Source organism: Cibotium barometz, chromosome 24, assembly GCF_041138505.1.
Source record: "Cibotium barometz isolate CiBa-2024 chromosome 24, ASM4113850v1, whole genome shotgun sequence".
In the NCBI taxonomy this organism is placed as follows: Eukaryota; Viridiplantae; Streptophyta; class Polypodiopsida; order Cyatheales; family Cibotiaceae; genus Cibotium; species Cibotium barometz.
In genome coordinates, this window is record NC_141069.1 from 7,845,397 (window position 1) to 7,859,867 (window position 14,471).

A 14,471-nucleotide genomic window follows, 5' to 3' on the forward strand; every position below is an offset into this window, starting at 1 on the left:
ACAAAAAGGGAATGATCTTCTCTGTTGAGATTTGAATTAAAACCTTTGCCAGAGGAGCCAATGAAGGTCATGAGGGTATGAGGAAAAACAGGGAGCACAGCTGACTTGGGAGCACCTGGTATTTCTCTCACCGCGGTGCTTCACCTTGCCAGGTGTTAGTACGGGTGTGCTTGTTGGTACACGGTCCCGGATGATCAGTGAGGGTAGGTGTTCACCCAGTGAAGGTGGGGAATTGCCTGTGATGTGGACTGCTACGGCAGTTGATTCTTCACCGACAAAAAGTAGTTGTATTTCATTGTTCTCACTCCATGTCATGGAGGAATCTGACCATGAAGCCCATGAACACTTGTACATACAAATACTCCAAGAAATACAAACTGTATTGAGGGGGGGGCGGCCCTTTCCGGCCCCAGTGTTGGTGTCAAGTGTTCTTGGTCATTTTCAGTATTAGTGTTGTTAATAATGTCCATTGTTGGTATTTGTTAAGTGGTCTAAAAAAATGTGTATTTTGTCTTCCGATTTATAGGCCTCCTGTAGGGAGCAGTTACATCATCTCTCTCCTCTCTTTGTGTAATCATCAAATTTACATCATTGTTCTTGATCAAGCTTAGGGCTGAAGCAAGGCTTCCACGCATGCAACATTAGTATCAGAGCATTCAGGCTTAGCCCTCTAAGTTGTCCCAGGAAGGTGCACAAAATCCATAGTAGAATACAACAAAGGTAGCATTATGAGGTGGTCTGCAGCAGCAGCAGGCAAATCCAGAGAAAAGCGTTCTCTGGGAGTGTGTGCTCAAAGGAGGACACCAGTTAACTCTCAGATCAGTTCTTGAGGCAAAGTAATATGCATGATTGTTCTCGGCAAAAGACCATAGCCGTGTTAAGGAAAAGGGATTGCAGGCATGGGGACAAAGTGGAACAGATGCACAGTTCTTCAACCAAGCTTGGAGTGGAATTTGTTAAGTGGCAAGGTGTCTAGGCAGTCAAGGTCAAAGTCAATCAAATTCAAAGTCAAAGACGACAAGTCACCAACCCGTCAGCAGGAGGGGATGCCATGTGCACAACCATAGACATGGATAACCTTATCATTAGTCTTGAATTTGGCAACGTTTTAGGGGAGATATGGAGGCAGATTTAGAGCAGATTTTGCAGCTCAATAGGTTCCTGAAGTGCCCATATATGGGACACCTTTTGGACACAAAAATGACTTTTTGGACGAAGTTGTGGTCTAAAAAGGCAAAACCAACTAGATTACAAATTTTCCTCTTCTCCGTATAAATAGCCAAGCTCTCATTTTTACATATAATCTAATCCCCCTTTGGGATCAAGACATAGGTAGTCAGTAGAAGGTTCTAAAGTCAACCTTTGATTCAGGCCAAAGGCCTCAAGCCTTAGAAGTTGTACAGACATCATCTTTTTGTACCATATAATACATCAAACACACAACTCATCTCTCTCTCTCTCTCTTCTCTCTCTATTATTAAAGTTTGCATCATTGTTCTTTATTAGGCTTAGGGTTGAGGATCAAGTAAGCAAGAGCAGATTCAAAGGTATGACATGGATTTCAGTTAAGTTGATAGGGAAGAAGTATGATAAGTTGGAGTCCCAATGTAGTCAAAGGATGATGATAGTCACCCAAAATACAGTTCCCGTCATCAAGCTCAGTAGGAGGGGATGTCAGCTGCACAGAGTGTGCCATGCTAATCCCTGGTTTAGGCAGCAGTATGAGCTCATATACACATTAATGTCATGTTTGGACATTCATTTGTCCAAAGTAGCAGGCCGATAGCACATTAATAGGCCGACTTGCACATGAGGAGCCTATAAAAGGCTAGGCCAGCTTTAAGTCATAATCATCTCTCTCCCTCTTGGAGATTGGTCATATGTAGTCATATTTTGGAAGGCCATTGACCAAGAATACATGTAACCTTTTCATGTACATATTACATATACTATAAACCAGTCTCTCTCTCTCTCTCTCTATCTCTCTTCTCTCATGTGTTTTGCATTAAAGTTCCCACAGGGTGCCTAAGGGCTGTGATTAAAGGCATGAAGGCTTCCGCTATGTCACACAAGCAACTTCAAGGAACGTGAGTGCGGGTGCCCAAGCTTTGGAAGGAGGTGGAGTAGGGATCCCATTCAAAAGGCTGTCTTGTCAATAGAGGAGGGATATTAGAAAAGAGCATACTGAAGATTGGAAAGGAATCACCACAAATTTGTCCTCAAACAAGGTACGAAATTTGCGGGGAGAAGCATTTGTGCAGATCCATTTGATACATGGGGACCAAAGGCCCTTCGCCTGAGGTCATTGTCGCTTGTTCAATAGGACTTGACTCTGCACCACTACTGGATCTATTATCGCCAGGCCCGCTTTGAGGGGGTTGAACAATATCCCTGGAGGCCACCTTGGCCTGGGCCATCTAGTTGTCTCTCCTGTCCATAAAACGTGAGGGATGAGGTGTTGAACTCGGCCAATGTCGGAGAAAGAGAAGGCCCACATGATGTACCACATTGTGGCCAAGAGCACCTAGTTGGCTACCACCACTCTCCTTGCCAAGTAGAGGCATGTGGAGCTCGAATATAAAAGCTTCCACTGAATACTAATGAAAAGAGGGGCAACAGCTCTGGAGGATGTAGATGCAAATAAGGTTCATAAATGTCCTTGGAAAGTAAGGCATGTAATTCAGGTTTAAAAGAAGTATAAGGAGTATGAAGTAGAGGCAGAGGGTCTAGAGTGAGTGAGAAACAGGGCTGGCTAGTATAGGGAAGCAAGGTGGGTATAGAGACGGGAAGGAGATGCTGCCATTGTAATATGCGGAAGCTTACAGACAGGATGAATATTCAGCACCTTGGTTCTTGACGATAGCACAATGTAATGAAGATAAGAGTGCATGAGAGAGAGAGAGAAGAGACAAGTACACAGGATAGGGTCCCGAATTCCCTCTGAAGGGCCCTCACCACGGATTGTGTATTTGCTTTATTAGAATGCTGAGAACAAACCCAATCTTGGAGACCTTCCTTGGATGGAAACTACAGCCTGAAGATGCCTGTGCTTGACCTTCAAGTTCACCTTGCATTATCCTTCCCTTTGTGTAATATGCAGCGGAAGTCTTTGTATTGGAGGATCCTGTCACACAAATGCTCACACCGTCTTCTGTATCCTAAGTTTCGCGAGTTTAGCAATCCACTTTAATACTTCAAACTTTAGAGAGATATGAGAGAGAGAGATGAGAACTGTACACCAAATTGGGTCCCAAATTACCCACTGAAGGGCCCCCTATCCCGTTACCGAGATAGTATTTGCTTTATTACTTTAGAGAGAATGATTGTGGACTGTAGATAAGCCAAACGCAAGATCTCGGAGGATCGGAAGCCTGGCTGAACTGTACATGGCTGTCGAAACACCACAATGAACTAATCTCGAGCCTATGCACTCTTCCCAAGGGTATGAGGAAGGGCTACACACCTGAGGCTGAGAAGGGACTGTAGTGGACTGTTCTAAGCTATGAAAGTATGCTGAATAATGTTCATGGTATCTGAGCCTAGTGTTGCAAAGGGACCTGCGTTTTCTACATCTACTGCTGTAGGCGAAGATCCACCGCATCTACATCTGCTTTTGGTCCTGCAGTCCAGCCAGGACTGGATCGCTAGACTAGGCTTTAGATATAGGATTTACACCTTTTTAAGAAGGCAGCCTATGGCTGCAAGATCTGATGTACCTTTTTGTACTATAAGAATATTCTGAATACTCAGCTCTCTCTCTCTCTCTCTCTCTCCTCTCTTCTACATGCGTTTTTGCATCAACATGTTCTAGGATGTGTTTAGGGCTGAAAGAAGACTCCCAGAGCTTCTGCCTGTAACACCATGACATGAACGCTAATCAATCAAATGCTTTGCGCCCATATCTGGAAATAAATGCGAGTAGTAGCTTTTCAAATTGAAGTTGTTCCCTGCAGCTCCACACTTGGGGAGCGGGGCTCCCTACGTCAGGCACCCCCTACCAGACATCGAAGGGAGTGGGTGCTGAGGGACCTGGTTGAGTTGGCTGGGGTGGCCAACTGGGATACAAAATCTGTCAAATGCTTTGCGCCCATATCTGGAGATAAATGCGAGTAGCAGCTTTAAAATTGAAGCTGTTACCTGGGGCTCCACACTTGGCGAGCGGGGCCCCTTACGTCAGGCACCCCTCTGTTAGTGGTGATCGAGGGTCTGCTAGCTTGGTGTATGATGTCATTGTTGCTCCTACTTATGCTGCTGCTCCTGCTGAGGGGGTCGCCACCCACCTGAGGGTGTCGGAGACGAGACCAAAGGGGCGAGGGTAAAGCTGCTCACGCCCTATGTCTCTGCAGCCAGCCAGATGACCTAGGCCATCGCTCGAAGTGAATTGTGGCACCTACACTCCGCCAATATGGCATCGGGGGCAAGAATGCGCAATATGACTTATCTTATGACAAACAAAGCTTGGGTTAGCCATTTATATGTGAATCTCGCATGTAAGGAGGGACCAATTAAATAAACTGGCAGTAAAACCATAGGCATTAAAATCCAAGCAATGTCCATGCCCAAAAAACAGCGCATTCTTTTGTATCTAGACTTAATTAAGCAGACATTCTTTTGGATCCACACTCAATCAATCAGACATTCACACTAGCAAACTTGACCACAGTTCTTCATAAACAATCATTTACACAGATCTCCCGTGTGGCAATCCTACAGTCAGACTGGGTTGTGGGCCTCCATCTTGTCCTTACTGCAGAAACAAGCATGTGTCCATATATGCAAGCTTATATCTCTTGCACTAATCAAATATGCAAGCCTATATCTCGTTCCTCTCTATGAGAAACAAGCCTCAGCACAAGCCCATATAAAAGTGGGATCCATGTAACAAGCTTGAGACATCCTAGCAAAATTTTGCCTTGAAGTTCCCCCGCATGGCAGCATCTTGCCGTCACCTTGCATCCTCTTCCTCCTCCATACCTCTGCCCTCCTCCAGAGCACATCCTCCCCTCTCCCTTCATGCTCTGCGCAGCGCCTTCCCGACCCCTACCTCATGTGCTGCCCCCTCTCCCTGCGCACCCCCTTCCTCCCCCCCTGCCTTCTTCACCTGCGCCGTAACACCCTACCCTGTCCGTGCCTTCGTCCCTGCTGCCAGCTGTCCCACTCCCCCCTCCCCACGCTCTGTTTCTTCTTTGTTCACCCCACCGCCCCTAATCATCATACTTTTCAGTTCTGCCGTGCTCTCGTGTACTTTCCTTTAGATGTTTTGAGTGCCACCCCTTGTTCTCTCTCTTTTCGAGGTTGAATGGGAGAATTAGGGTTTCATGTGGGAGACATACATAGAGAGAAGAAGGAGAGAGAGAGAGAGAGTTGTGGGGATAAGTCAACTCAAGAGTGAATGAGTGTGTGACTCCCCTATCACACATGTATATTTGCACTAGTACACATAGTGCACTTAGTACATTAAAAGTACTAAGTGTACTATGTACTATAACTTATGGGCTTGTACACACTATAAGGGTGGGCATAATGCCTTTACCCCAACAACCTCCCACTTAAAGGCAAAGTGCCCTTAAATGAAAGAAAAGAAAAATCAGCATGTACATGATAATATACAAGGCCATATCAAGGCTGAAACTGGCCTCATCCAATGCCCATCAAGTGTCTGCAATGAGAAAACCGCTCCGGAGGCAAACTCTTTGTCAACAGATCAGCCGGGTTGTCATCCGTATGAATCTTAACAAGCTGAATTTGCTTGTTCTCACCTCTCTGATGAAATGATACTTCACATCCACATGCTTCGTCTTTGCATGAAAGACAGGGTTCTTTGCCAACTGGATGGCACTCTGACTGTCACAATGCAACAATGGAATATCCCCTGTATAACCCAAATCAACCACTAACCGAGATAGCCATAATGCCTCCTTGCAAGCCTCTGTGTGGCTGCAATATACTCGGCCTCCGTAGTAGATAAGGCAGTGCACTTCTGCATCCTGGATATCCATGACACAGCACCTCTTGTGAATGTAAGCACATAACCGGTAGTAGACTTCCGGTTATCTGGATGACCGGCATAATCCGAATCCGTGTAACCATGCACTAATGCATCCTGTTTGCCAAAGCAAATGCACATATCCTGTGTGCCCTTAAGGTATCTCATGACACCTTTCACTGCTTCCCAATGCTTCTTGCCAGGGTTGGCCATGTATCTAGAAACCACTCCCACTGCAAATGCAATGTCCGGCCTAGTAGCAACCATGTACATGAGACTGCCACAAGCTAAAGCATACGGAATCTTGGCCATATCAGCCCTGTCACTATCCGACTGTGGGCTGTCCATAGCACTGAGTTTCACATATGGAGGCAAAGGAGTACTAGTCTTCTTCCCCCCGTCCATATTGAACCTTTGCAAAACTTTGCCAATGTATTCCTTCTGAGACAAATACAACACATGCTGATTTCTGTCCCGAAGTTTCCGCATACCCAAAATGTGATTTGCATCCCCAATGGAATATCCCCTGTATAACCCAAATCAACCACTAACCGAGATAGCCATAATGCCTCCTTGCAAGCCTCTGTGGCTGCAATATACTCGGCCTCTGTAGTAGATAAGGCAGTGCACTTCTGCATCCCGGATATCCAGGACACAGCACCTCCTGTGAATGTAAGCACATAACCGGTAGTAGACTTCCGGTTATCTGGATGACCGGCATAATCCGAATCCGTGTAACCATGCACTAATGCATCCTGTTTGCCAAAGCAAATGCACATATCCTGTGTGCCCTTAAGGTATCTCATGACACCTTTCACTGCTTCCCAATGCTTCTTGCCAGGGTTGGCCATGTATCTAGAAACCACTCCCATTGCAAATGCAATGTCCGGCCTAGTAGCAACCATGGCATACATGAGACTGCCACAAGCTGAAGCATACGGAATCTTGGCCATATCAGCCCTGTCACTATCCGACTGTGGGCTGTCCATAGCACTGAGTTTCACATATGGAGGCAAAGGAGTACTAGTCTTCTTCCCCCCGTCCATATTGAACCTTTGCAAAACTTTGCCAATGTATTCCTTCTGAGACAAATACAACACATGCTGATTTCTGTCCCGAAGTTTCTGCATACCCAAAATGTGATTTGCATCGCCCAAATCCTTCATATCAAAGGTCTGATGCAGCCTCTTCTTCAAGGCATCCATCTCTTTACGAGATTTCCCGGCAATCAACATATCATCAATATACAAGATGAGGATCAATAGACTGTCATCCAAAGCTTTCTTGGTGTATAAGCAATGATCTATGTCACTTCTCCTGAAATCCTGGGATTTCATGAATGTATCAAATTTATGATACCATTCCCTTGGTGCCTGTTTGAGCCCATAAAGACTCTTTTTCAGCTTGCATACAAGCTTCTCCTTTCCATTCATTGCATAACCCTCTGGCTGTTGCATATATATCTCTTCATGGAGATCACCGTGAAGAAAAGCAGTCTTCACATCCATCTGAATCAAGTCCAGATCATCATGAGCAACCAAAGCTAATACAGCTCTAAGTGTGGTCATTTTGACCACTGGAGAGAAGATCTCATCAAAGTCCACACCATATTCCTGCTTGAAGCCCTTAGCCACTAACCTGGCTTTGTATCTTGGCTTTGCATCAGGTGCAACTTTGAGCCTGTAAACCCACTTGCATGGCAAAACTTTCTTGCCTGTAGGCAAATGCACCAACTTCCATGTTCCATTTTTGTGCAGAGAATCCATCTCTGACTTCATGGCACGCTCCCAAAGAGCCTTGTCTGCCCTCTGTAAAGCCTCCTTATAACATGAGGGCTCCCCACAGTCAGTGAGCATCAAGTAGTCAACCCCTGGAACAAACCTGTCAGGGGCTCTGGAGGGTCTTGTGGACCTCCGTACCCAATGACCATCATTTGCAGGTTGCTGTCCAGCCTGCATATCACCTATTGGTGGCTCCTGTTCCATGCCATAAGGCTGAAAAATCATGCCCGGTATCTCCTCTAACTGTGGGATATCCATAGGGATATCTTCTGCCATCTCTGGCTGTCCATTTGGACCATTTTCAGCACCATTTAAGGGCTGGTTTTGCTGCTGTAATGGCTGATTTACAGCCCTTTGTTGTTGTCCATGATGTCCATCATCATCAAAGATGACTCTGCCAGGCTCCTGTTGCCTTGCAGGCTCCTTATACATGCATGTTTCATCAAAGATGACATCATTGCTGCGTATAATCTTTCTATTCACTGGATCCCAAAGTCTATACCCCATTTCACCTCTGTCACCATATCCTAGGAATATGCATTTGTGAGACTTAGGATCAAGTTTGGTACGCATTTCCCTGCGTATGTGCACGTACGCAACGCAACCAAACACTCTCAAGTGCTTGTAGGACGGAGGCTTCCCTGTCCATACTTCTTCTGGCACTTTCCCACCAAGCCTCGTGTTAGGTGACCTGTTTATAAGATGAACGGCTGTCATAACAGCTTCAACCCAAAAACCATGAGGTAACGCAGCATGTGACAACATAGAACGGACCTTCTCCTGAATGGTCCTGTTCATCCTCTCTGTTGTCCCGTTTTGTGGAGGATCATAAGGAGTAGAGAGCTCCCTCTTGATGCCTTTAGCATCACAAAAGTCTTGAAACTGTTTGGACATATACTCTCCACCATTGTTGGAACGCAAAGCCTTCAGTGTTTTGCCAGTTTGATTCTCAACATGAGCAACAAACTTCTCAAACACTGAGAATGTATCACTCTTCAAACGAAGAGGATAAACCCACACCTTGCGTGTGGCATCAGCAATAAATGACACAAAATATTTTGCCCCTCCCAAAGAAAGCTGAGGCATCTCACATACATCTGTATGCACAAGCTCTAACTGAGCATCTTTCTGTCCAAGAGCTTTCTTGTGGGGGCACTGGAGTTGCCTGCCATATATACAATGCTCACAAAACTGAAAACTTGAGAACTTTAGAGAAGGCAAGTAACCAAAACGAGACAATTGCTCCATTCCTTTGACACTCATGTGTCCCAACCGGCTATGCCACATAGAGATTTTCGGCAGCTCGGTTGCATTTACATTAGCATGGTGACAAACACTTGCATGCATGAAGTAAAGAGTGTCCACCTTAGAGCCTCTGGCAACAACCAGTGAGCCCTTACTAATCTTCCACTTTCCACGACCAAATGTGGTAACATAATCAGCATCATCAAGCTGTCCAGTAGAAAGCAGGTTCTTTTTTATCTCAGGCACATGCCTGACATCATAGAGCATAAGCTGTGAGCCATCTGAAAACACAAGCCTCAAATCACCTCTGCCAAGAATCTTGCATGCATGGTTGTCACCCAAATAAACTACTCCTTCATTGCCAGCAGTATACCTGACAAACAAGTCTCTGCAACCTGTGACATGAAAGGAGGCACCTGAATCAATGATCCATGAGTGCATACCATGACCATCTCCTGCAAGAAGTGAATGGGCATCAAGTGAAAACGTGACCTCATCCTCACTGTCACCTGCATGTGACACATTGACTTCTTCAATCTTGACTCCACTTTTGCCCTTTGGCTTTACATCTTTGGCTTCATCTTTGTCTTTGTCTTTTCCTTTGCCCTTTTCCTTTTGATCATTCTTCCATTTGTAGCATTGCTTTTTGATGTGTCCCTTCTTGCCACAATAATGGCATTCCAAGTCCTTTTTGGAGCGAGACTTGCTCCTTCCCCGTTCTTGGCTTTTACCCCTTTGCTGGGATCTCCCACGTGCATTCATTGCATTGGACTTTCCAACAGAGTTGTTTTTCTTGTTCATCTTCTCTTGAAGGAGAGCACCCTCCACATCTGCATATGACAGCATAGCATTTGAATTGCTAGTGGCTGTCCTGAATGTGTCCCAACTCTCTGGCAAAGTGCATAAGAGAAAAGTGGCTTTGAACTCATCGTCCATTGCCAACTTTTGATTAATGACCTGGCTGACAATACCATTAAACTCATTTAGATGGGCTGTCATAGATGCCCCTTCCTTCATCTGAAGACCTATGAGTTTCTTCAACCAATACACTTTGCTGGGCATACAAGTCCTGCAATCTTTGCCACATTCCCCAAGCTGTCTTCTCTTCACGAATGCTGAAAAGTAAAGAGTCTGACACAGACAACATGATAGTAGATCTTGCCAGCTCATCCATATCTTCCCACTCTTCAGCAGTAAGAGAAGCGGGCATTACACCCCTTTCTTTGATGGGCTTGTGCTGCTTCTTCTGGAGCAACACATTGTAGCACTGGGTTTGCCAAATGTCATAATTATGTGAGCCTTCAAGCTTCTTGATGTGAAGCAATGAAGAGCTCTCACCTGTGGTTGCCATACCAATATGTAACCTTTGTCAATGCCTGACTCCCTGCAAGTGTGCAAACACTGCACCAAAGCACACTAAATGCTCACAGTTGTTCTCCCAAAGTTTATCTCCCACTGCGGAAGCACAAATGCAACTCTACTCCCACTGTATGTGATAAAATCACCAAAATCTGGTTGCTGCAGATTCAGGACAGCACCTTAAATGTGCTCTGTTCCCCTTCCAAAGTACTGTACAACAGTACCAAGTGCTCACCAATGATGTACCAAATCTGTACCGGCAAGTACAGCAGCTGAAAATGAGCCTTTTCCTCACTCAAATCAATGTACAGCCATGCCAAAACTTGCACAAAGTTGTACCAAATCTGTACCAGCAAGTACAGCAGCAATAAATGCTCTCCTGGCTGTCCAAATGAGTGAAAATCAGACTTTTACAGTCCCCACCACTGCATACAACAGTCCCGAACAGAAATTGGTCAAAAGCCCCTTGACTGCAAGTGGATTTCTGAGGATTCAAGGCATAAAAGTCTTGCCTGCTGCTTTGCCAAGCTCAACAAGCATAAAATCTTGAAAAGCCCCTTGATTTAAGATCAATTTTTGATCATACATGGTACATTAATGCACATGAAGGCATCCAGAGTCTTCACAATGCTTCCCCCTGGCCACATATACATCCAATACATAAAAGCCCCTTGATTTACAGGCACATTGAGTGCTTGATAGGCATCAACACATTGCCCAAAGCATCAAATGCGAGTGTCTGCATGCAAATCAACCCAATCGGCACAAAAGCCCTTTGATCTGCACTCCAATTTCCTGCAATTTTGCCCCAAATGTGAGATTTCTCACATCATGCAGCATGTATGAATGCCCAATGGCACAATTACATCAAAAGCCCCAAATTTCGACATCCAATTTCCTGCAAGTTGACTCTGATTGTGACCAATGTCACCCAATTTTGCCAATTTTGCTCAAAATTTGAGCAATTTGGCACCTGTACCTGCTCAATTGATGATTGTACCTGCTCAATTGCAAATCCCAAAAAAAAAATTGAAGCAAATACCTCGTAATTTCTAATTTTTTTGTTGCAGAAAATTATTGCGGCAGGAAAAGGGGGTGTTGGAGTAAGAAGTCGAATGGGAAGAAGTCGTCAGAGGGCAACGGAGCAGGAGCTACTTCAAAACGCGAGAGAACTCCCTCAGCGATTTTGTCAGAGATGTAGAGCTGCTGTCAGAAAACTGCTTGGCTCAGGTACGCAAGGGCTTCAACTGCCCAGGTTGCAGCGTCACGTTACAGCAACAGGACGTGTTAGCCTTGGGCTGGATGCAGGCGTGGATGAAACACAGTAGACGGCGGGAGCTCCACGGGGACACGTAAGCTTTGTTACGCCTTGGCCAGCGCTACACGCGATGGGCTGAGCGCCGCCCGCCAGCCTGCATGCGCGTATCCGCCCAACACTTGAAAGCTCTTTGCCGCCTCCGCCTAGTAGCCTTACGCCTTGTGGCCAGGCGTCTAACGCCCAACGCTCACACAGACTGCGCCACGTTCGTGTCGATGATGACCAACGACTTGTGCAGCTGCTGTCGCCCGCCTCAGCTGCAGCCTGCGTAGCAACTGCTGCAACTCGTGGCCAACACTGCACACAGGCGACTTCCAGCGCTGCAGCTCTTCTACAGTCGACTTTCACTGTCTTGCAGCGCCCAACACGACAGCAAGCTCTCCTCTGCTCGTGCCAAGCTCAAGGCTCCATAGCCAAGCTTCTTCTTCGCGATGAAGACGACTCCACACACCCGCACACACACGGACACAACCGTGGCTCTGATACCAGTTGAATGGGAGAATTAGGGTTTCATGTGGGAGACATACACAGAGAGAAGAAGGAGAGAGAGAGAGAGTTGTGGGGATAAGTCAACACAAGAGTGAATGAGTGTGTGACTCCCCTATCACACATGTATATTTGCACTAGTACACATAGTGCACTTAGTACATTAAAAGTACTAAGTGTACTATGTACTATAACTTATGGGCTTGTACACACTATAAGGGTGGGCATAATGCCTTTACCCCAACAGAGGTGGCAGTGGCTCCACCTACCCTGACCAAGGCAGCATGCTTTACAGCAATGAAATTACTTGGGCCTTAAAGTCAGTGTTTTGTTTTGGGGGGTTATGGTGGTGGTGGTGCGGGGGTTTCTGTGAAGAGAAACAGAGGCTTGGGTAATTTAGCCAATCCAGAAAATGAACAGCTTCAACTTTACCTCTTGTTGTTGTCATACCAAGCTAGCATCATGGAGAGTCAGTCCATCATTATCATGCACAGCATCATGTGCCTTATTTCAAATAATTTTTGAAGTCCTGATGATGCATGATTTACAGTTTGTGTAATAATCACATCAGTTTATCCATTTTTGCTCAGCCTACTCAAGCGAAATTTATAATCCTCATGTGTCACTGTGTTGGTCTCAAAGTTCACCTTGCTGTCTTTTACAGCATTTGAGCCCTTACTTTGATCAGGAACAGTTTTTTCTTACATTTTAGCCCTTAGACATGATCCACCCTTTTGCATGTGCTTCAAAAGGAAAAAAGTATAAAAAGCAAGATCTACTCCAATTCTTGCTCTGTAAATAAAAGATGAAAGCTCTCTTTTTCTTTCTTAAGTGGGTTTTGTCAGTGATAGTGATTCTAATACTTACCTCCAGGTTGCCATGGAAAGTTGTTGGCGTCATGCTGGCTGGCACAGCAAAGTCTTATGGGGACCTTTGTAAAAGGTTGCTGGATGATTTTAACAAAATCTGGGCTCTAGATGGAAAATCAGGGATACTTCAGGAGGGGCTAGACAGTTGCATAAATTGGGTAGAGCGGCAGCAACCACGCAAGTATGCCCTTGTGTACAAGAAGCCTGCTTGAACCTTTGAAGGAACTGTTCCCAAATATACTTATTAAACTGATTATTTAGTTTTTTTAATCCTGCAGGTTTGGAAATGTCCTGGAAGGAGAGATTCAAGCTTGTCGGAAAATAGCGAAAGAAACTGGCATTTTGTTGGACCCAATATATACACTTGCAGCCTGGGAAGTGGGCAGCAAGCTAACTTTAAGTAATGAGGAAAAGGTAGTAGTGCTTCATACTGGGGGCACGATGGGTTTGTTTGGTCTGGCACAGAGATATTCAACAGAGTTCTAGCATTGAACATGGTGGAATGACTGATGCTGCAATAGAGTCAAAGATTGCCATTCTTGTTCATTCTGTTTTCTAAATTGATAATTTAACTCTATTCCCCTTAAATGATATTCCATAATCCTTCATCTATTGCAGCTGCTGCTGCTGTTACATCAGGGCAGGCAGGGTTCAGGAGAGGTTTCTCCACTCTTGACCATATCTTGACACTCAGAGCTATTATTGAGGAGGGCAGATTATATGGCAGGAGGATTTATTGTTGCTTTGTGGATTTCCGCAAAGCTTTTGACACAGTACTGAGAGCCAGACTGATGCGCAGACTACAGGAGATGGGAGTGCCCACAGAGCTGATTTGGAGAATCATGGCTTTATACAGGACAGTTGTGGGGCAGGTACGTACTACTCAGGGTATATCTGAGATGGTTCACTCCACTATTGGGGTGAAACAGGGCTGCCCCCTTTCTCCCACCTTATTTGGGATGTACGTGGATGAGGTTTCAGACTATGTAGAGCGGGAGGGTGACAAAGGAGCACAGCTAGCAGGGAAATGGATTCCGCTGTTATTGTATGCTGATGATATTGTGCTGATCTCAGATTCTCTAGAGGGGATGCAGCGTCATTTGGATGCATTGCACACGTTTGCCCAGGACAGTGGATTGTCTGTTAACCTTGGTAAAACCAAGGTGATGGTGTTTAACACCACAGCACAGTGGGTTAGGGTTGCACAAGGGCTGAGAGAGAGAGAGAAAGAGAGAGCAAGTCGGGTCTTGCTGCAGTCCACCGTAGAGAGAGAGAGAGCAAGTTGAATGCTTCAATCCACTGGATGAAGAGGGAATCGGGTACCTTCCTTCAGTTGGTTGGAAGAGAGAGAAGGAATCGGGTGCTTCAGTCCACCTTCCTTCAGTCGGCTGGAAGAGAGAGATAGTGTACGGGTTCCGCTTCAGCAC

The 14,471-nt window shown here is 45.6% G+C and overlaps 1 protein-coding gene and 1 long non-coding RNA gene across 6 annotated transcripts in view; both read left to right on the top strand.

The window, feature by feature from the left end:
• Nucleotides 1–13,582, top strand: part of LOC147624868 (Pyridoxal-5'-phosphate-dependent enzyme family protein) — a 28,183-nt gene extending 14,601 nt beyond the window's left edge. For all 5 annotated transcript variants that reach the window (XM_086818102.1, XM_086818103.1, XM_086818104.1 and 2 more), the window contains 2 exons: nt 13,049–13,225; nt 13,323–13,582. In XM_086818102.1, coding sequence (XP_086674228.1) covers nt 13,049–13,225; nt 13,323–13,530 — 385 coding nt within the window. In that variant the 3' untranslated portion in view covers nt 13,531–13,582. The remainder of the gene's footprint in view (nt 1–13,048; nt 13,226–13,322) is intronic.
• Nucleotides 1,886–13,042, top strand: LOC147624869 (uncharacterized). The gene is made up of 3 exons (XR_015268869.1): nt 1,886–2,118; nt 2,487–5,294; nt 12,425–13,042. It is a non-coding gene; the product is annotated as an uncharacterized LOC147624869 (long non-coding RNA).
• Nucleotides 13,583–14,471: the final 889 nt, after the last annotated feature.